The 24,533-nt window shown below is 33.8% G+C and overlaps 1 protein-coding gene across 2 annotated transcripts in view; it reads right to left on the bottom strand.

The window, feature by feature from the left end:
• Positions 1-24,533, bottom strand: part of SSBP2 (single-stranded DNA binding protein 2) — a 245,209-nt gene that overhangs the window by 44,595 nt on the left and 176,081 nt on the right. For both annotated transcript variants that reach the window (XM_004678159.2, XM_004678160.2), the window contains exons 6-8: positions 9,598-9,657; positions 1,718-1,784; positions 970-1,040 (exon numbers count right to left, since the gene is read on the bottom strand). In XM_004678159.2, the coding sequence (XP_004678216.1) occupies positions 970-1,040; positions 1,718-1,784; positions 9,598-9,657 (198 nt within the window). The remainder of the gene's footprint in view (positions 1-969; positions 1,041-1,717; positions 1,785-9,597; positions 9,658-24,533) is intronic.

The raw sequence follows: 24,533 nt of genomic DNA, 5'->3' as shown, positions 1-24,533 counted from the left end.
GTATTTTTGAAATTTTTGGTTATATGTGCCTCATGTTACAATATGGTTAATATGTATGCTATTGCATGTATGTTAGAAATGCCTAGGACACATTATCTGAGCCTTTGTCTTATTTTCTGTCTCTTTCGGGCACAACACAAAGTAATCATTTTTAAAATGAAGCTACATGAAACAAGTTCTTAAGCTGTCACTTACAAAGTAGTTCTTGGAAAAGATATATGTGTGTGTGTGTGTTTAATTTATTCTTTTAACCAGTTTTATAATATGCTAACCTCTGACCCATCAAGTAGAAATTTAACAGTCTGGATTTTGGATTAGTTTCTTTGAAATACAGCATTTGAAAAAATCATCAAGCTGACACGGGTTTACAGCACTATGTTTCAAAGGCATAGGATCACACCTCCTCAAATGCATGTCACCACACCATACAATTTTTCCAAGAGAGACAAAAATAGATTGTAGCTAAAATAAATGATAGCTGGTAACAGCATACTTTAAAGATGGCACTAAACAGGAAAGGTTCAACCTCAGTGTATACTTTTGGGGAAGTTTTGATAGAGAGGTAGGCTAACATCTGATACCTACTGATGAAACTATGCTTGGTCAGAAAGACCTGTTTTAATGTTTAATTCCAAATGATGCTAGACAATATATTACCCCTGGCATTTAAAACACAGTAATATGTTTATGCTCTTATTTTAATATTCAATATTTAATATCAATTCATTTTTATTTAACTTAATTGTTTATAATTACTGCACATTTTAATATTTCCTCATAGCAAATACTATAAGTCACTTAAATAATTACAGCAATGTATCTCTGTACAATATACAGAATGAACTAAAGGTATTGGTCCCTTTATATATCATGCCTTTAATGTATAATCAGAGACAGCAAACAGTAGAGTTTATATGAAATGAAAACAAAAAGACCCTCAGCATTTAGCTTTCTGTGCTGATCATTTACCTGTGGTCCTAAGGGAACCATTCCTCTTGGAGGAGTCATTCTCTGCATTGGCCCACCCATATTTGGATGTCCTAAAAAAATAATTCAGCTATTAGCGGTGCTGTCAGCGTGACTCTAAATCAGAGGTCAGCAGCCTCCTCTGAGCTACTGGCATCATCTCACCACGGCTGCCATGGCTATTGCTCTATCTCTTCCAGTACCTTCCTATCCGCCCCCCCCACACACAATCAGTGACCCCAAGAGTGAACATTTCTTCCGATTCTGTGTTCAATGACATCTCTCCCACCATTGTTTTTTTCTTAGGACAGAACAATAAGGTCACATATATCACATATATCTGTGGTACTTAAACATTTTTATGGAAGGACTTGATTTTGGGCTTTATTAATCAAGTCCTTTATTGTTCAGCATCTCTTGCCTCCTGTTTATTTCTTAAATGGACTAACATCTCCATCTGAAAAAGGAAGACAAGATTTTAAGTGATATAGTTACTTTGATTCCTACTTGTTAGAAGTTATGTAAGGTTTTCAAATTATTAGGATAATATCCAAAGATTTATATTTTGTTAGCACTGCTGATACCATGATGCATAATTAGAGTAAGCTGAAAATGAAACTCAACTTGACTATGCTACCTGAAAAACAAAAGCAACTGGTATAATCATGGAAGATTTATACAAACAAAATTTTCCTAAAAAATTAAAGGATCTTTGAGATTCGGGGCATCAATTTTACTTTCAAGTAATCACCTTGTTGTCGAGTTGGGTCCATTCCACTGGGGAGTAATGGCTGACTTCCTGGGACTCCTCCAAGTGCCTAGCATAGTAGGTAAACAAAATAAAAAGCAACATTGTAAATATAAAACAAGTCCTTTAATTCACATCTAAAATACTTACAATTACAAAATGCATTTGAGTATGTGACGAGATTTCTTGTAGTTCACATTTGCTTACAATACTAAGTTTACTGATGTATCGTGTATACCTAGTGAAAGTTTGTTCTCAGAGGATTCTACTTTGCTAAATTTTGTGGTTAACAAAATTAGTATTTTTAGGGGGACAAAATGGAGGCAAACAATTGTCCTGTTTCTACCTGAAAAGTATGCCTTTCCTCTTAGTTTAGCAAGGGTATTGCTAATTTTGCTTCTAACTAATTTTGCTTCTTAAATGTAAGGATTGTATTTCTGTAGTTTTGTTCCTTGGAGACTATAACAGTAGCACTAAAATGCCAAGGGACCAGTGAATATTTATTTGCAGCTACATTTCCCCCAAAAAACTATTAAGAAAAATACTTAAGTTTGAACAATCTGGCTGTATGGAAAAAGCTAGCAAGAACTGAAAAAGGTAGAGGTGAACAGATAGGGGTTAATTTATGTAGCAGTACATCCTGGACCGCAAGCTTCTGCTAGTTGTTGGCACAGCGTGTAGACGAAGTTATGAAAGATTTAAGCCTGTTAATCCTATGAAGTATGTATGTATAAACACATACACATATAGAGGGTTATTTATGTGTAGATACATAATTGGGAAAGAACTCCTGTAAGCTTCTACTAATTTAAGAATAAAACTTCTCAAATGAATTAAACACATCAAAAAATTTTGGTAAGAATTTATATATCCACATCAAAATTGTTTCATTACTTGGTATCACTTAAAGGTAGTAGAGGGCTGTCATTTCTCAAACCATTTTTGTAATTTTCTTCCTTGCTTACAAGCACATTAAGTGCATACTTACCTGAGTTACTACTGTAGGCTCTGTTCTCTCTTTACTCTCCTAGCCTAGTTTCCTGCTGCTGCCACATTGTATTCTAACTTCTAGCTGTATAATCATGACTTCCATATTTTTTTCAATTCATGACTTTGTTTAATCATATCTAAACGACAATAATTTAACCTAAAACTAAACTATCCTCTCACAGCAATCACAGTCCCTTAAGTGGCTATTACTGACATATTTTAGATTTCAGTTAGTGATTATTTTTGAGGTAACACTGGTTAACATCACTGTATATGATTCAGAGATGCAGGATGTTTGTCCCATAGCACAGCCAAGAACATGGCACTCATACTCCTTAAGCACAGTCTACTGGGCCCTCACCCTTCTGGGGATTACTTCTTAACAAAATTCTTTCATATACCCCTGTCTGGATAAGTTCTCCTATTTATTTCAGAAAATACATTTTATAAAAATTGCAAACTTACAGAAAAATTGTATAACCACTGCAAAGCATTTCCATACACTATGACCACATCTGTCCCATCATTTATATATATACTTTCTATCACCTTTCTCCTTCTCTATACAGACACTTGTTCTAAGTCTTTTTCAGAACCATTTGAGAGCAAGTTGTTGACATTATACTGCATCACCTGTAATTATAGCAGAATACACTGAACAGTTCATAAGCAAGGATATCCTCCTCCATAACCACAATGCAGGTTTTCAGTTTAGGAAATCAGCGTCGCCACACTATCATCCATTGCCATCACAGATCTTCAAATTGTCATTTGTCTCAACATTTTTTTTTTTTTTCTTTGACACCAGGATCTTGTGAAATACACATCGCATTTAGTTGTTAGATTTATGCTCCTCCAAGCAGAAACAATTATTTAGCCCTCCTTTACCTAGCATGTCCTCAGCAATTTTATAGAACAGGTCTTAAATTTTCTAGGACAATCTTCTGATGTCTCTTCTTGACCCAGACTCAGGTCCTAGTCTCATAGAAGGAATACCAGGAAAATGTTAAACTCAGTGTATCACATTAGAGAGTATGTGATGCTTACTCATCCCACTACTTGGTAGTAATAGCCTTTGTCATATGACTGTTAGTGTCTACCATAAGGTCAATATTGTTCCCAACATATTATTTTAGTACTGGCACTGTATCAAGATTGCCAGTATCACATCCCTCATCAACACTTTATCAACCTACCAAAGTTAGCATCCATTTTCAACTCCAAAGAACTATGATAATTATGAAAAGGACATATTCCATGTCTCTTGTTCTTTCTCTGCTTATTGGTTGGTTCTGTTCTAAGGAAGAACATTTCTTTACTATTCAAGTATGGATTCCTGCTTTTGCAATGCACTGACCTCTATTAAAATTACTTGTTATAACATTTAAATTATCAAAATTTTGCCAGTGGGAGGTTCTTCAAGCTGATATGTCCATTTGACATGTCCACATTATATATACAGCATTTCTTAACTGGCATAAGATTCAGCTCATACTTTTTCTGGATTAGCTCTGGAATCAGTTCTTTCTCCAAAGAGTCCTGACACCTTTCAGTGGAGACAGTATTTAGGCATTAAATTTAGGTTCTTAGGGTGTATTCATTGTTGGCTGCTCTGCTTTTAGGACAACTCAATAGATGCTGAGTTCAAATATCTATGTGTGTATATATGCACATACATTTAAGACTAATTCAGTGTATGTGTATGGTACTTACACATAACCATAGATTCACAATCTCCAACACCAATTCAATATTTTCCAAGCCAATCCCAAAACTTAGGACTATTTTTAGTCTTCATCCATTTTATGTTGCTATTTCCTCTAACCATTTTAGTAAATTTAGTACCTTCTATATCTTCATTATCTTTAAAATTTTTTACTTTTTTTTTTTTGCTCAGTAAGTGTATTTTTTTCAATATAAACCAGTATCCCTGCTATTTATTTCTGCTACCTCGTATGAATCCTCCCTGCTTCTGTCTTAATGTCTTCATGTGCAGGTGAGGGTTTCAAATGTACTTTTATAAGATCTTATTTGTCATTTTCATTGAACTTATGATTATGGTTTATTTTCTGTGTGCCCAACAGATGGTAAATTCAGAGTATGGGCCATATTTGTGCCTATGAAATTCAAAGAATGAGAAGGAAAAACATCAAATATAATAAGACTAAGAAGTTAAGAATAAGTGGAAAAGGAAAAAAAAATGAATAGGTAAGAAATTAGGAGGAAGGGTCCAAAACCAACATTTTAGAAAGCATGAGGAGAGTTTCACTCTGATGTGGTCAATGCTGTCGAAAGTTACAAAGAGGAGGACTGAAAATATATGACATTATCTATGAGCTTTGAGTTCTTGCTTTAAGTTTCCATATGATTAGAATTGTATATGCTCAACTTAGATTCTGAATCTCTAAATCCTGCTGAAGACATTGTTTGACCACAAGAAGCAATTTTCTTCAAAATTTTACTTTTTCTTGTTTATCTTAGCATATAGTAACAATTGATGAGCTTTTGTTTTTATTGTCACTGTGTAATATTACACAAATCTTGATTCATGTCAAACTGTCTTTAAAAATGACAGTCATATAAATAACTGTTGAGTCATCAGTTTTATCTTTTATAGTAAGTCAAATTTCTAATGTTTAAAGCACTTATCAGTGATGGGATAACCAGGTGATGGCTTGTGCCATAGTGGTGTAGTTGTAACATTTGGTAAACTCTTACTAGCAGGAAAACCAAATTTGCATTTCTTGTAGTTATAGTTAAGTAATATTTCATATATACTTAACATGCTAGGTGTATTCCACTCACACTAGTTTAGTGGCAAATTTTTGGCACACATCCTTATCCTATAAAAGACTTTCCCTATGACTGAAAATAAAACTACTGATGAGATAATTGTAACACACTCTATTATTAACAATAAAATACACCTCCCCGCTCATCTATTTTATCCAGTAAATACTAGATTGAATCATATAAAATTATCTTTTTGGGTAAAAATGTCTAAATATTGGCAATTACCAATTAATTCAGTATTAAGTATGTCTACTTGATGGGAATACACATAATATCTCTTTATACATGGGCTTGCCTACTCTTGACAGTCACTTTTCAGTCTATTACTAACAACTTCCACTCAGGTGGCCCAAACTTCTGACTTTGGTTAAGTTTCATGAAAGGCAGAACTTTCCTTCACATATTGAGGTTTTATCTGTAGCTTTCATTTTGACCTTATACACATATTTTGGTTCTGAAGACTTTATGTTTTTATAGTGATATTAAAAAAAGTCAAATTCTACATGTGAAAACTTTCCAAGTCAGAAAATTATTGGTGTGGAATGTTCTCCTAAGCCAGTGAACATGTAAGGAAGAGTATGTAGCTTGTTTAAAATGCATCATCTTGGTAACTTACGGATATAGAAAATTTATTTTCTGTGTAAGTTAAGTATTCAGCAATTCTTTTTCCTGCTCAGATTCCTGATAAAATATCTTTTAGCTGAAAAGTGATTCTTTAATCACACATGAAATAACTTTAGAAATAAAAAGAATATGGTCCTTACAGACTTTAAGACAAACACATGTTGGGGAAAGGGGCGCACATGAATAGTCTAGTAAAAGTGATACAAGTTTTGTATCTTTTTGACATGTAGTAATGTATTATAAGTATTTTCTCAACAATAAACTTAATTCTATGCCATACCTTTTAACGGGTGTATACTTTCTCACTGTTTTGACAAAATCATTTACTATTAGGCAGTGATCTTTGAGAGGTTCAGAATGGTCAGCTATGAAATACTTCTAGAATATAGAATGGTCATAACATTAAACTTTGTTATTTCTATTCCACATACTGTGGACACTCAGAAATGGTTAAGAAATAGAGAAAATAATTAAAAATTCTAGAGAATTAATCTTGGCACCACTCACTAATAATCTCTGTATTTGTCTGTATTGGTTTCCTCATTATAGAATGAATACTGTGAATATTTCTGATTAGAAATTTTATCTATGAGAGGGATAAAGAGTTACACCTAGTTACAGATTCTTCAACACCAAAGAGGACCCTAATAAGTTGTTGGTGGTGATGTACACTAGAAAAAGAACTGTATCTACCTTAAAAGTGATGTATCCACTAAGTGGATATATCATATGATCCAGCAATCCCACTTTTTAGGCATAGATCCAAAGTATATGAAAATGCCAACACAGAAAATTACATGCTTCACAATGCCTAGAGTAAGTACCTCTTGATATATATACAATGCAATGCTATTCAGCTATAAGGAAAAGTAAAATGTTATAATTTACAACAAAACAGAGGAGTTTGAGTAAATTATGCATGGCAAAGCTAGTACAGAAGATAAAGGCAAATGCAGAGCAATTTCTCATATAGGAATAAAGTAAAGAATCAAGCCACATGAACTGATACAGCAAAGTAATTATAAACTAGTGGGCACTAATAATTGAAGGGAGATTTCTGAGGTTAAGAGGGAGAAAGAAGGACCAGAGGTAAAAGGTGTGGATGATAGGAGGAAAGACCTGCACTTAGTTTCCATGTCTCATGTTAACACTTAGATTTATTCTTCACCATCTTGCGTATTTTTGTAATTTGACTTTCCTTTACTATCCTTCTTATATTTTTTGACATAGTGGTATTTTACCACATCTAAATACCAACTTCTACAATACATAAAAAATAGAGCCCATTGTGAATTAAGCCTAGAATCATGAAACTATCTTAGGAGAACTGAAAATATGCAGCCTAATTATTAGTAATTATAAACTCTGAAGGATCTGTTAACATATTCAAAATGATTAGTCAACACTATTGAAGTTAATATTTCAATGTTTATTTTCTCAGATGTAATCTATCAATAAGACAAAGTTTCATTAGCTTATGACATTTTAGATGAAGGTTAAATCAAATTGTTCAACACTTTTGTGTTTTAATATACAGCATTTCAATTAATAACTAAAGATACTTTTACAATTTTACCTTAATGACTAAAGAAACTAATGAGCTATATTTGCTGTTTGAAAAGATTGTGCTCCTAAGTAGTTTTAATGGTAGGTTTATACTACTAATATAAATTGCTTAGAAAATTCTCTTGGAAAATAGTATTAATGTAAGTCACAAGTTTGAAAGTTAGATGTTTATAATATTGAAGTTCAACTATATTTGTGGGGGAGGAGCGAAAGGAGCCACACAATGACCACACTCGTTTTACATGTTTATGTAAAGTCTGTTTAAAAATCTTGAGGAAATGGAAGTCTGTCCCAAAACTGTTACTACTTTTAAACTTGTTTATTGCCTCTTTAAAAGATTCACAAGCATTATATATTTGTTTCTAAAAAACTTCAGTCTAGATTTATAATTCTGTATCCTCAGTACCAACCCTTTCCTCTCCTAAAAGTATTTCTATCAGATTTTCACAGAGTATGTATGTCATTAAAAAAAAAAAAAAGTAGCACATTTGTATAAGAAAATCCCATTTTCGTCATTTAGATTTTCAGGGTACTCATATAAACTTATGAATAGGATGTCTAAAACACCATGGAGACATGACCAGCAACACAATTCTCTACCCTTCAAAACAAATTTAAAAAGTCAAATAGAGACACCCACATAGATCTGATTACAAACACACGCAGCTTCTCCCGCAGAAAAGAAATTGCCGTATGTTGGAACACTTTGCTTCCATGTACCTCCCTGTACTGTTTCATGCCATGTTCTGGCCTAGGTACTGAATGTAGATTCAGTGTGGCAGAGGAGACTCCAGCTGCCAGTGTGAGGACTGCCAGCCCTGCAGCCGGGAGGTGCCTGGCACTGCTCCAGGCTTAATGTTCTCCACTGGAGGAGAGTGTGGGAGGTGGGGGACCCCAGCACGCACTGCACGGCAATCTGGGGCTTTCCACAGACACTGCATGAACAGTTAGAAGAGCAGCAACAGAGCTCTGTTGTCATCAAATTTATTAGTCAGCATAGCTTTTTTTCCCCATTTTTGCTTAGGAAGGAAGTAAACAGGAGTGAAAACGAAACAAAAAACAAACGACTGGGCTAGCAGGGTTTGCTTTCAGTCTGGGAAAATGCTGCAGCATCCAAAGAACAGCATGAAAGGAAGTGACAAAACAAGTACTTATAGTAAATATTTCATACAATTAAGTATTCAATTTCTTTATTACTATATAGGTGCACATTGCTACATCCCAAAATAAAAATGAACTTGTTGCAAATAAAACTTGTGGATGAAAGTTTGGCACCTTAGAGTTCTTGCAGGAAAATGGAAGTTAGGAGGCTTATTTACTAATAGATTTTACTACTATAGAAGTACTTAATTATATGTCTGATAATAACTTTATGGTTGGGAAAAACTAAAATGAATGTTACAGCCATGGTAATGAAAGCATATTACATGAACTCTAACCAAGGTATGTTCACATAAAATGTCATTGCTATTTTTTATGTGAGCATTTACCAGAACTGTTTGTTGAAAAAATTAGATTCAAAGTATCTGAAAAATTCCAAAGGTTGGCAAATAATTACATTAAGATTCAGATTGTAAGTATTTCAGATTGAAGTCCACATTAAGTCTATTATGATTACTGAAATGGTAGCAGTTTGATAGGCTGTTCTGCTCCTGCAGTGTATAAGAAAACACAAATATTACAAGGGTGGTTATGTTCCAATAAAACTTTATTTACAAAAATAGCCCACCTATGGGGGGGATAGTTTGCCAACCCTTAAATAGATTATAAGGGTTAAAGTAATATTTTTGTAGGATAAGAAAAATTTGTAACATTTAACATATTTACCTAAAAATTTATTCTTTTGGGAAACCATCAAACAAACAAAAAAAAACCAAACCTAGAACCCTTAAGTAGTCCAAAAACCTTACCTGGTTAGGTATCCTCAGTGGGGGCCGTGGACCTCCAGGGTACCGAGGTGACATAAAAGGCTATTGAAGTAAAACAAAACAAGAAAACACCATACTGTAAAATACTGATCTGAAAATAGACTGTTTTAAAACTTATAATTATGTAAAACAAATTAATTTACTTTCCTATTCAGCAGCTTTTAGTAGAATTCTTCTAAAAAAATTACCATCCTATTTTTTATTTTGTAGACTATAGAAAATTTTAAAAATGATTCATCAGTGATAAGTAAAGTACAGCAAAATGTTTTAACTGTAAATTATGAAAGATATCTAACTGATAAAAAGAAAGATTAAGCAATTTGACTGAGTCTGAAAGAAGAGTTGCAGAAGAAAAGTTTATTGGCTCTCTCCATTAATATACATATTGGGTCCTGAGCATATAATTTTGACAGAATATGTGGTGTGATGATCCATTTTCTTTAATAATTTCAAAGTTGTCAATTTCTTCATCTTTTTGTAGTTCTGTTTAAAATGGTAAATAGATTTGTAATGGTCACTTGTAAAGGAACTTTGATTTCTCTTCACCAAGTGTCTGTTAGAATTGAAAATTGATTATGGACTTTAAAGTTGAAGTTTCTTTATATATTTTGAACCTAACGTGAACAAAGGAAAAAACAGCCCTATATTAAAACTCAAGTCAATTTACCTTGTGAGTCACAGGCTGCTGAGCTGTACTGACTCTTGACAAAGTCAAGAAAAAATTCTAGAAATAGTTCAGTGATCAGTGTTAAGTGGTAAGAGAATGATTTACATCATTTAAATTTAGGCAGAAAATTTTAAGGGCTTTTCTAACTTTATCCCCAAATTCCATTTTTATTATATTTTTTAAGCAATAGAAACATTAATTACATCTCAAGGCATAATTGTTTAAATATAACATCACTTCTTACAGTAATATAAGCAAATTATCAACTCTAAATGGTTGATCATGTAAACTATTAAGAATGAATTAACATGTAAGTAGAAAAGCCTGGGCAAGCGAACTCTGTATAGTGTATTACAGAATTAAATTCCACATTCTATATACATTTTTAGAAACCAGAACTGCAGTCAGCCACACATAATTTTCAGGGCTATTTTAAAAGCAACATCTGAAAAATAAAAATCTTGACACATTTATGCTGTATAGACTTTTCCTATATTTTTGGAGGGTCTGACACGCCAGTAATAGAACTAAGCAAGCCATTTATTTGCCTTTCTGCTCATTGTGTTCTTATATTTAAATACTCCTAGGTTTTCTGTATTAAAATGGACAAAACAGTGGATTTAAGTAATTTTTTTCACCTCCAGCTGGTAAAATGAGTGGATCTTTCCAATTTAAATTTAAATTTTTTTAGTTTTTATATATTTCACCAAAGTAGTTTTTATATATTTCATCAAAGTATGTGTTTCTTAAATATATTCTACACTGGATTAGTTAACTAATCCAACTAGAAGCCTATCCCAGCATTCAGGTGTCCTGCTATATTACCTACCCACCTAATTTCATTTATGAAAGTGTCTTTTAAATTAAGGAGTCATATTTGAATATTGTCACTGGTTTTAGAATGGCTGCCCATGCAAAGTAATGTTTATGACATATTCACCAATCCAAATTAAGGTACCAATTTAGTTTTTGAAATGTAGAGAAATAAAAGTAAGTTACTAATAATTCCTGTCCATAGTAAGCTCAGTTTAAAATGGATTACAGCTAGAAAATAGAATCAAATGCTGAGATAAACACTGAGGTTTGTCTTACTTGAACTAGAAAATTTGGGGTTTGCATGTTCATCTGAAGGTAAAATGTTGCTATAGAATTTAGTGGGCTATTTGAAAAGAATTTTTTTTTCTCAGATTGATGGCATTGTAAATTTTCATAGAATTCTTGTACTCTATCTGCTGCTGAGTTATGTGAAAGGGACTCCTGAGAGTTGGAGAGGCAGTGGGAAATGCAGGTGTCCAGAGAAGGGTTGGGAGAGAGGTGGTTTCTCCCTCTAACTCATTTCCTCTATATGCCCTCCTTGAAAAAGTTCAAATGCATTGCACTATATATGGATACATTAACCCAAAGTATCAGCTAATATCAGTATATAGTAGGTAGCTATAATACTGAGTGTTGGGTGTGAGATATGAATGCTGGAGATTAGTTACTAAGCACACAGATGTTCTGGGCGGCTAGAACTATCAGTGAACAACGTGGGTAATTATCCCTGGCTTCTGCTTAGCGTTTTTCAAGATTCACCATCTCGAAATTTAATAGGAAAAACAATTTTCTGGAAAATTTGGTTCTACATCAGTCCACTCATGTGAAATCAGTAAAATATTCTCTTTATCAAATGGCAAGTATCAATGAAAACAAATTATTTCAATCTTGTGCCTCCCTCTCAGGTCATATTACATCATCCCTCCTTGACATAACATGGACTATGAATGGCTGAAAATAAACCATGGTTTTAAAAGTTTTCTAAAGTTGGTGAAACTTACAAAGTAGGGTTCTTTGTAAGATGAATTGAGGGGCAAAATTAGTAGTTTGACAGGCAAATTGCATTTATAAGCATTCATTCTCATTTCCATGTTTCACTTATCTGCCTAAAGTAAATGGGGTTTAAAAAAAAAAAGACAAAAGTTGTAGGAACTATAGATCTGAGGCTGGAAGGTAGAGAGGGAGAGGAAAAGGGTTCAAAACAGAGGTGGGTTGAGCACAAGGGACCAGCTGATGACTCACAGGTGAGATGGGGCCTTCACATGAGCGGGGGAAGTGAAAGGAATGCAAATATATGATGTCAGAAAATCAATATTGGGTAACTAAATGAAAATAACAACTGTCGCAGAAATACAAACCAACTGTCCAGTTCGTTTTCTTGAAGTAATCTTTCAGTGAAAAGATTACACTATTAGAATCATAATTTATTTCAGCATGAATGTCATTAAAATTTAAAGGATTATTATTTTCCATTATATCAAGAATTATTCATGGAATTTTAAAATCTGCTTTCCTGAAAGGCAGGTTTTCTTTTATTCTTCACCCTTTCTTGCTAGCAGAAAGTAGTAATCTCCTTCTTATTTGATCTTTCATAAGCCCTTCGTGTTTTATCTCAGTTCCTTAAGAATTAGAAAGCACCAGCTCACTTTTTACACTCCAGTTGAAGACTGCTCAGCCCAGTTCTTTCCTTCTCTGAAGCTCCCAGAAACCCCCTCATTGTTATATAAATAGCTTACCGGGAAAGAAATTACAGGTTATAAGAACCCTTTTAAAGATAGATATATTGTATATCTTACATGACACTTTGCTCAAATGTTAACTTGTTCATATTTTCTACCACTTTAAATAGTATCAAAATAACATACTATGCTATCTCTGGTTTTTGATATTACACTGTACTTCTTTTCTAAGCCAAGTAAATATCTATTAATCTTCCAGGGGCTAGTTTAAACCATCTCTAGGAGCTCCTGTCCCCTACTTCCTTAACACTTTGTTCAAGCCATTATCAGATATTTAATAAACTGTGTGCCTAGATAAGGAAACCCACCTCAGAGAATAGAAAACTGTATCAGAGCAAGGAATTACCTTAATGTCAAGGTAATTAATCCTTAAAGTAAAATGGGTATTTCTTAGAATCCTTATATTGTAAACAATATATAACTCACTTTAGAGTTCATTTTAAATATTTCAGCATAGATTTAGAAACTCTTTAAATCTTAGTGTTTAAGAAAAAATTAATAGGCACATTTTAAAATCTTTTTTAAGTTTCTTTAAAATACAATCATCTAAGCATTTTCTATAAACTACATATTTTATGAGAACAACTAGAATAAATGAAGAATAGCACTAAATATAAAAGGGATAAATGTAATATTAAGGACATTTTACACCTCTTAAATGAGGTATGTTCTAAAATATATAAGTCCACAGGACTTATGTTAACTATCTGAATTTTTTTTGAGGACAGATTTACTTGAAAGTTTTTTCTAATTGTGGGAAAAATATCTTCTTAAATTGAAAGAAATGGACATTTCCCAAGGTTATAAAAGTATGAACTGACAAAACAACTTAATAAATGAATTTTCATTAAAATTTTTTTTCAGTCTTTAGAATAGAAAATCTTTAGACTTCATAGTCAACTCTATTTTATGTAAAATCAAAAACCAAATTTTTTTAGGGCTATAGTAACACTTTTATAGGATTATTAAGCCAGGAGCACATGCTTCATTCTTAAGAACAACTGACATAAAAATATTTGCTGATTTGTCACATCCTTTATTCCACAACTCCCCTCCCCATCCCCCCATCAACTGTGCAACCATTCATTCAATGTGGAATTCTTTACCCTTCCTATCAACCAGCCATGGGAACTTGAAAATGCAGTGGTGTTTTAGGTAAGCAAGTTAATTTGCATGTAAAACACTAATTAGCATATGTTCTTGATTTACCTAACTAAAAGAAATTTGACAACAAATTAATAAAACTTTTCTCTTAGCACATTTTTAGTGGAGTTTTGATACTACATACAGTCTTTAGTCCATTTATTTGTTATTTTAAGTGGCCAACATGGACCAGCAGAAGATGGGTGGGGAATGAGGTATACAGATGCAGTATGAGAAGAGTATCATCGTTGTAGCCAGAGCTCAGTATAATGGGATAACATTAAAGTTCATGAAGGAAAGGAAGCACTCAGCACTCTAAGGAAATTTATAGAAGAGCATTCAAATGACATAGATGCAAGCCCCTAAAATATAGCAAAAGGTATAATAAAGCTGAATCTCTTGTATAAATCTCACCTGATTTTATTAAAAATAGGTAGTATCTACTGCTATTATGAGTAAGCATTGATTATTGGCATAATATATTGGCCTCTCCAGTTAGTAAATGCTTATAAAATATGCATAGGGGTAAATTATATGTGCTTAAATAGGACACACATTGTATCTTGCAGAGGATCTAATAAGTAAATAGAGAAAAGAGTGCTGAAGACCTCAAGAAAATACTAAATTATAAATGTAGTATCCCCATTAACAACATATAAAGAGTTAAAATTTAGATGACTGACAGGACATGTTATTCTTTCCTACTGCTTTTGGGTTTCTCATTTCTGGGTTGTCACAGTGGAAGATGATGTTCTTAGGCAGCTTTTAATAATCACTCTTTGTCAGGTTAATTTATATACAATTTGGAGAGAAGTATGGTTACTTAGGGATCTTTTCCTGCAGTATATTGTTAACATGTCCATATAGCAGGTCATCTCTCAGTTGTTTGTTTTGTTTCATTTAGTGTTATGTTTAGATAAGGGTCCCTTCCTTTTTGGACTGAAATATATTTGAAACTATAATCCTCAGGTCTCAGAAATGATGTTTTTAGCTTACATGTTTTCTTTCCATGGAGAAAAGGCTCAGTATTTGAATAAGAACATTAAACATCCTATTACTTAATAAGATACTGTATAGAACATAAGCATATTTTTTGACAGATTTACTCTATTCTTTTAGGCAGGTACAGGGAACAAGCTTCATAATAATTGTTCTATATTCTTTCAAGGGAGAAACTTCTTCCATACTGTTTTAGAAAATGACAAAAAAAATGTAGAATTATTTTTAGTCCTAAAAAATATGCTTACTGTAAGATTTAAGCAGTAGCAATGTAAATTAAAAAGTTTTACTATTGTGTTCATTTTTTTAAAGATTTATTTATCTGTGCATACAGAACTGGGGTACAGGCCAGAGATGCAGGGGCAGTGAGAGGATTCACCAGAGACATAGTGGGGAGCAGAACAGGCAGATGGACGAAGTACACTGCTGAGGGGAGCAGCGGGCGGGTCAGGAGAGGTCTGCCACGCCATGTGGTCACCTCTGGGGTGGGGATTGAACTCATGCGGAAGTGGCTTTTGCATATTTGTGCTGTGCTTTAACCCACTGTGCCACCAGGGAGGGCCCTATTGTGTTCATTTTAAAATATTTCACTGTACTTGATTTTCCTACATGTTTCTATTCTGTTTTACTATCATAATTTATTTAGAAGTAAATTTCAACCTCTTCTTAAATGTGAACATTACTTTGAACATTACCTGTATTTCATTTCAGCTTTTAGATAGTAATATTTTGCTTCATGTATTTTTTGTTTGAATTTTTTTTAGTTACTTGACAATTTATATAGATTAGTTTTTTTCCCATGAAAATTTCCATCAGATATTACTGACACTCTGACATTTACCACATTTTAATTCAACTAATATTCAACTAATTTAGCTCACAAAATGAGACGCTTCTACATGCATATTCTGATAAACAACGTATGTGTTTTTATCCCTCATGCATCCTGGATTTTATATCATTATCAACACTTAATTTTAAAAGAAGTTATCTTGGTAATGCTAATCCATTTCAGCACAAAGTTATAAACAGACTGATTCTTTTGATATGGATTTAGTCTATCAGAATTACTCATGCATGGGCCTTTTGAGGAAGATGATGACTCAAGTTTTCATTACCATACGTAAGGTATAGGTGCATGAAAATGGACTTGGTGGATTGTGAATGCTAACTGTGCTGTCTGCTGCTTAGTAAATGTAAAAGTTGAGAATAAATACATACTAGCATACACACTGTCATGTTGTCTGTGATACTAGAAATCGGAATCCTACTTCTGCTGAATCTAGCTCTGGGCTGCCTCACACTGCTGACTGGAGTCACAGTGAAGAGAGACAAGTACTTAAATTTACCTAAATAGTACTTTACTTACCATTTTATATCTTGTCCTTTCAAATTTGTATAAAATGATTGGACTTTTTGATACATATGAAAATTCTATTTTTACTTTTTTATAAATGAAATAATCTCATATTTAATTGATTATTGACCCATAAAGTCTACCCTTAATTACTCAGTTATTAAACTCATGTCTGAATTTCATCAATTTGTCTTCTATGGAACAGATTTTTATGGAAATATTGATGCACCAAAAAGTCTGTTTTGAAACTAGAGCTTACTAATTTGATTAATGTTGCACAGTATTAAAGCCAGTAAGATAAGAGAATTCAAATTGTAAACTTTATTGTACCATTTAAATATGCATTTAAAACATTTTAAATAGATGCAAGTGTGCAATAAAGTTGATAAGACAAACTGAATAAGAAAAATATCTACTGATGTCTAAGTTATCTGTAATGTTAGCGATTCCTTATGGAATACAAAAATGACAGAAAGCACACAGTAGTCACATCTGTGGACATTCTAATTCTATTTGACTTTTTTTGGCTAAGCATCCTACTGTGTACAAAGTGTATCCAATTACTCTATTCCCTGGCATTACATTTTATACTCAAGATTATAACTGCTTGCTGGGTGGAATGGATGGTACCTATCAACAGCCTATATTCTCTTCCCACAGGTACGGCAGAGGTGTTTTCTTTAACTCTGCAGGGATGAGCGGTTTATCAGCGCCAACACTTCACTCCCAGCAGCAGCACTCCTTTCACCTCCCCCTCTTAGAGCTGCAGCTGCCCTCTCATTTCTCACTTTCCTTGTGGAGAAAACTCTCAAGAGTTGCACATATTCATTGCCTCCAATTTCTCTTTTCCAGTTGATAGTGAATCTACTTTCTTCAGGCTTTTCCTCCCATCACGCTAGTGAAACCAATGAAAGCCATCAATGATCTATTGTCAGTTTTTAGGTATCAGCAGCATTTGACATAGATGATCACTCCTCTCCGCAACATTTTTATTTGGCTTCTAAGATACCACATTTGATGGTTCTTCCTATCTCAATGGTTACTCCTTCATCCTGCTTTGCTGGTTTTTCCTCATCTCCTTGGCTTTTAAAAAAACTTTTCTAATTTTAAAAAATATATTTTCTTGCATGGCTGTTAATTTCTGGACAGTATTTTAATTCTCTCCTCTGATGTAGCTCTCCCACCACCACAGCACCCATGAGCCATCACCACAGTCCCTTGTGCTCTTCCCTCCCCCTTTTCTGCTGTGTGCCTCAGCTTGCAACTTTTGTTTCTTCCTGTTTGATCGGTTTCTCTATATTCCACATATTAGTGAAGTTAACCGATGTTTATCTTTTTCCTTCTGATTTATTTTGCTTAACATGATCCCTCCCAATTCCATTCGTGTAGCTGCAAATGACAGGAGTTTATCTTACAGTACCCCGGGTCAGTGTAGAACTTCTTGTTGCTGTCAATACTTAACAGTTACTCAGGCTCGTAGTGTCAAATATCCTCCAGATGCTAACAATTCTCAAATCTCTATCTCTAGCATAAATTTCAACCATTAAAGTTCACTGATATCTTATTCCCACATAATAGCTAATGACCCTCTTAATTTTGAAGTTTACAACTTAGCTGATGTTTCCCCTCATATCTGCTCTTGAGGTTTTACTAATATCAGTATACATAAGCTCCATTTTTTCAAGATGAAGTTTCCAAAAGTCTCACACTTGTCCTTGATTTCTTTTTACTTGATAACATATCCAAACTCTGTTGCCTCTAGCTTTAAAATATATCTAGAATTTAATTACTTTTCACCATTCCTACCATCTCAGTCCAACCATAATAATCTCTTGTTAAAAGTTGGCAATGACATAGACACTGGTCTCCCTGTTTAATGATTTCTTCCTATAGCCTAATCTCAACATAGCAGCCAGAAAGATTCTGTTAAAACTGCTCTCCCCCCCACCCCCCAGCCAGGAGTAAAGTCCCATCTCGTACAATGACCTACCGAGGTTCTACAATGAGCTCTTTCCTGGTCACTCTATACAAAACTTCCAGAACACAGTATTTTCCTTTTGCTTCCTAACTCTTACCACTGTCAATCATGTCATGTATTTTTTAATGAATTGTTTACTGTTTCCTAAACAGACTAAACTCTGAGTGGGTATGGATTTCTGTTTATTTGTTCACTGCAGTAACTCTGGTGGGGTGGTGAGGTGTATGGGTAGTAAATATTTGTTGCTGAATATGGTCAACAATTTTACTGGTTCTTGCATTTTACTTGGTAAGACTTATCTCAGTATTTCCAGCCAAACTCTATCCTCAAAAATTCTGCTATATTAGGAGTTGGGTGATTTCCAGGACTTTACCTTGTTAGTCTGCAAGATATACTTGGAGAAACATTGTTCTAAGTCCTTAGCATGTGGATTTCTTATCAAGTTCATGGGCTTTATCTGTCCCACCACTTGTTTGTGTAAATACAGTTTTACTGAACAGCCATACTTATTAGTTTATAGTTTCTATGGCTGTTTTTACATTACACCAAGAGTTAAGCAGTTGTGACTTCAGAATCTTTACAGCTGAAAATAGTTACTGTCTGGATTTTTATAGGAAAAGCCCTGACAGACTATAAAAAAAATCATTCCTAAGTACCACCAAGTTATAAGTTATTGTTCTAAAAACTAAAATAACCCTAAAATATACATAAGCCAAATCAACACCACTTTATTGGGAATTTGTAATAGGTTTAATAACTAATTCATTAGCTTTAATTCCCCAATGAATGGCCATTTTTTATATAACCAACATTTAAAAAATCAAGTCATAAATTGCCTTTGTATATTTGCTATGCACTCCCTCTCTCCCATGCAGACTTTTATAAAACTACAACACTCTGGAGAGAATTTTCAATAGGATATCTTTAAAAGAAAAACTTTTAACTTCTAATTACCATAGCTGCAGTTTTTAAAAAGGTATTTTATTAGTTCTAAATATCTTAACACCTTTAGCTTGCAGAAGCAGCATGAAAGTGGAAGGTAAACCAACTGGTCTGAGATGGCCAGGCTAATTTTTCCCTCACTACCCATTTTGACAAACTGCAAAAAGTATGGCTTCTAATTGGAAAAAACAGATGCTTCACCCTGCACTCTCTTCTTTGCTCCCTGTCCATCCAGCTACTGCTCTAGGGTCTTTAGTTGTTTGAAAGACATTTTTTTTTTTTTTAAAAAGCATACTTAGTTACTCAAGCTGAGCAGTTTTAATTTGTTCTAATAGTTGAGGCCAGAAAAACTATTACCACAACTGCAGGAAAGCATTATCAAAGCCAGCAGCTGTCAGGCACCTTAATTTTTTTTAGGCTGCTTTTATCTTTACATTACAGGAGGACTTGTTCCGTTCTTCACACTTAGAATCTCTTTTTTAATTTTAATTTCTTAAAAATGTAAGTTGCTATCTTTAAACTTACAGTGTATTTCTTGAGCTTGGATAAGTAAGCAACTTCTCCAAGTCCTGGTGCATTTAATCACAAGACAACACTATTGATGACTGAATTTTTAAAGTATATATTGATGTTAGATGTTATAGTTCAGTATGTCAACTCTACTTGAAATTTTTGGTACTCTGCTTACTTAAACTGAGAAAGCTATCCGCTGCAATCTTTCTGTTCATTAGCTAAAACTCAAGGATGATATCTACAACTTCTAGGAATAGGACAGAATGTTTCTCATAGTTTGTTTTCTTAAGATTAACCATTCAAACAATCATGGTCAGGAAGGGTAAAAGGAAAGCGAACCAACAGTAGACAAAGGATTGTTAAGAGAGATGAGAAGGCATGTAGACTGTATGACTGTATGTGCAAATACCAGGATAGAACAGGTGCTACTGATGTGATATGGATGGTTGTTAAGAGATCTGAATAGGAACAGCAAAAGGGCAACTTCAACATATAGGACTTCTTTCTTTCCAGAAATCTATTAAACAAATTTCTATTTCCATAATATTTATTCATGGCTTATAAAAATTTCTTCTTTGGCTTCCTTTGCAATTTCAAGTATTAGATTATCTCTTCTCATTTTTTATTCATTTTGATTCTTTTTTCTTTTGAAATAACAAGAAAATTTTATCACCCTGAGCTTTGTTTTTGTCCTCACTGCTTTATGAATGTCATTTATACTGAAGCTTTTCTAGCCACAAGTAATCCCACGGTGAGAAGGGGAGGTTTTTCTCCTATTTTTTTTTTGTTCTTATTGCGTTGTTACCATGTCAAAGCATTAGGTCAGCTTGCTACAGTGCAGTCTTGCTAAAAATAGACCCTTTGGAAAATAGACCCTAAAGAGCAGAGACACTGACAAGCCACCACTAGATGGCATTTTGGCATCATATCTCCAAACAAGACTACTATTTTCTACGATCAGAATTTCAATCAATTCTGATTTTTAAAATATGGATGACTACCTTCGTTTGAAAATAAATTATAAATAGTCTTATACCAGGTAATCTTATTTATGTCAAAACCTTAACTTTATAACCCAACATTTATAAATGTTAATTTTCAACAGTTTAAGAAAACTAAAGATCCAGTAAATATATTGGGAAAAAATATGATGGTAAAAATGAACAAAAGGTTATAAATAGTTCAAAATTATTTACAAATATATCTCACATAAAATTGTAAATTCCAAGATGCCTACATTGAAGTTAGATATGTTTAGAGTTATTAATAAAGCAAGATGTTTTCTTCCTAAAAGTATTCTGACATAAGAAACAGAAGGGAAAAAATGTCAACATTTTTCACTGAAGAAATGTCTATTCTTTTAATGTAGTATGTTATAGTAATTTCACAAGGAACACTTTTGTTAATTTCCTCAAATCCATAATGACAGAACTTCATAGGTAGTAGAATTAACTTTTTTTTAAACACAAAATGAAATGCTTTATTTTATGCTTTTTTTCTAAACGTTTGGTTACTATACATAAATAAGAAGAAAATAGAATTAGGCTAGAGAAAATTATAGGAATAATCCTCTTTTTTAGATTTGAGAAAATAATAGATTGACATTTTAATACATAATTCACATTTCTTAGCATACAATGAAATTAAGATTCAGACACAGGAGAGTCAGTACAGACAGTTCTATCTACCTACTATGTGTGCTCACACAGTATTTTACTCCAAATGAGAATTCAAACAATGGCAGCTTCTATCAGCTTTCCTTTGACTCCACTAGAAGGTCAGGTTTCTCAGCTTGAGAAACCTGCTTTAATGTTCATTAATTCTATGGTAGGTCACTTGAACGTTCATAGAGTTTTATATACAAATCACTATAATACTGTGTCTTTCTTTAAATAACTTTATTCTACTAAATTGATATCTTGTATGACCAACTAATTCCATTGATTTACTTACTAGCCTCTTACTCAGCAATAAGAGTTCGATTTTGATTAAAATGTCTTAAATCTAGTATCTGTCATAAACAGTCACTAAAGACTGATATCCAGGGTGGCCTTTAAATGCATGATGTATATCAATTATTTATTTTAGAGTATAATTGCAATTTTTCAGATGTAGATGTTATAAATTCACAAATTTAGTGTTACAATTTCTCTCAGTGATATATTTAAGTCTGTACTTGCATTATAATGGAAAAGGGTTTGTTTTGCAATATAAACAGGAAACAAAGGGGTGTCTATTTAGAACTGTTTCTAATGTAGCTTTTATAAGATGATCGCAAAATGAGTAGAGATCAGGAACTATTTGTTTGTGCTTTATGTTCTATTTACAAATTATTCTTTCAGTTATTCATTAAAAACATAGTAAGCACAACACAATTCAATTCTTGCCTAGTTCCATGTCAGCTGCCTTCAAATAAGCTTTGCATTTCCTCATTAAGAATTGAGATTCAAAACTATTCTCATACTCTACTTAAAGGTCAAAGGCAATGGGAGGTAATCACTCTAGAACTTTGTAGCTACAAGCAGACAGACAGAAAACTAGCATCCCTCTAAGTCTGTTCTGAACCAGGGTTCTCTGTCATCTGAGGTCTGGTTTGGGAGAACCTGAGTTTCTTTCCCAGCCAATCTTCGGGACCTTACTATTAGCAGGAAATAGTCAGCTCTTTCCCAGTTGCTACTAATCTTCCTTGTCTTGCTCTGAACTAATTATCAGGATTGTGCCCCATTTTAGCAATCAGAGTGTCTTAGATTTCGACATTTTTTACAGTACTGTTTTGAACTGGATTAAAACAGGGATTTGGACTTGAATAGAGGCAGCAGCCAGGCAATGCTTTTTCCGCTACCAACAAACCGCATTATGGTCACAAAGTGAAGTACAACTTGACCTCTGTGGAAGCACATGCTAACATGTAGGGAGTAACCTGTAGTCTGATCCTACATGTACCCAAGTACATTAATAGCCTATTCCTTTTGGAAATAGTTGATAGTTTGAGAGCCATTTCTAGGGAGATTGGACATATTTAAAAGCCTGCTGAATAAGGTAAGAGTATTTGGCATTAGCTGGAATAGTCTCCTTCGATAAAGAAAAATAAAAAGTATCAAACTCAAACACAGCTAACACTTTTCTATTCTCCCTTTTTTTTTTAACTCGATGTTTTTAAAATTATCCAGAGACCCACAGTTGGAGTTATTCTGATTCATCTAATACTTTCTATCCTTAATTTAGTTAGTCAATTAAGGCTTATCAATCAAATCTAGAACTATGAGCTACTATTTTTCTTGTCCAAATGTCACTACTCTTGGAAAGGTCTCTTTTGGAAAAGTCTCCACTAGTCTTTAGAAAGTCTCTTCCCAGTTCTAATAGCCAACCAACTGCTACCTCTGCATCAGTCTCTTTAATGATTTCTTTTGCTTTTTCTCATCTTCACGTGTCAGTGTTTTTGGAGTTCTGTTGTGCATGCTCATATTTCTGATCCTGTGCTTTCTACCTAGTTACTTCACATAATTTTTACGTGCCCTTAATATAATGATGATCCTGAAATTTCTATCTCTAGCCTACACTACTAATCCTGGGCTCAAGTCTGTAGGCCATTTGCCCAACAGATATCTCTAGTAGAAAGGCCCTCAGGAACCTCATCTGTTGCACCTTCATTTTGTACTCCTTATCTCAGAAAACACAAACATTTGTTCAGGCTAGGGTCAGAAGTCAATATTATTCTTGAATTCTTTTACTCATACTCTGTGCTGCCCACATTTATGTTTCAAATCTGCTCATCTCACTCCATACCTGTACCACTGCCACTACCTTAGTCCAGGCCATCGTTAAATCTTACCTGTATTATTATGAAGACCTGTTAAGTAAGCCTCCCACAGCCTTCAGACAGGTCCTTTTGTAGTGCTGATTAGATACTGTAACTGAAGTGATGTTTGTAAAACTGCCAAAATGAACATGCCTCTCTCATGCTTGAAATCCTTTAATGGCTTATGACTATCCTTAAGATTAGGTTGAAACTTTTAACTAACCTATAAGCCTTCTCTAGAGCCTCCTCATCAGCTCCTGTCCTTTAGCTAATTAAGCTCCATTTTTAAAAACTGGGTTTCTCCCCCCTTTACCCACTAGGTCATTATAACTTTCCACCTTCTTGGGATATCCCTTCACTCCCTCCCTGCTTCCTTTGCCAGTTAAAGCATCACTTACTATTTTGAAAGTAACCCCTGACAGTGCCCTTGTCAAGATTGGATTTGGTGGTTTGGTTTTTCTCTAGGAGCACATTCTAACTTAATATATCCATCTTCTACCTATGCTCTAATTGCCTTTTCTCTCTCAACATATCGTAAGCTTTTTCTTTGATGGCAGGGATTTTGTATATAATTGTATCATTCAATTCTATATTTTATACCATCCATTTCATACTTTGTATCATCCGCTCTATAGTTTGCATTGGTCATTTCCATTCTTCAAGATCTCTGACAGCGCCTACAAGCCTCCCGAACAATCCAGTCCTTACCATGGGAACAGAAGACCCGTCTATGCCACAGTTCAGCTCTCCAGCTTCATTTCTAGGCACTCCTGCCTACTTTCTGTCCTATTAGTATGCACACCTCTGTACAAGTCACCTGGATGCATCCACATTTTTACTGTTAGTGTGTCTACTTTCTGGATTATTCCTTTGTTTATTTCCCTGGAACACATTTTTCCAGACTACTCTTACCTCCAACTTTGGCAAACTTTATCACTGTCTTCTAGGTCATCACAGGTTTATAC

This window comes from Condylura cristata, unplaced genomic scaffold (assembly GCF_000260355.1).
Source record: "Condylura cristata isolate star-nosed mole 26May11 unplaced genomic scaffold, ConCri1.0 scaffold00007, whole genome shotgun sequence".
NCBI classification, from domain to species: Eukaryota; Metazoa; Chordata; class Mammalia; order Eulipotyphla; family Talpidae; genus Condylura; species Condylura cristata.
The sequence above is the reverse complement of the archived record's forward strand: the minus strand, read 5'-3'. Positions and strand labels throughout refer to the sequence as shown.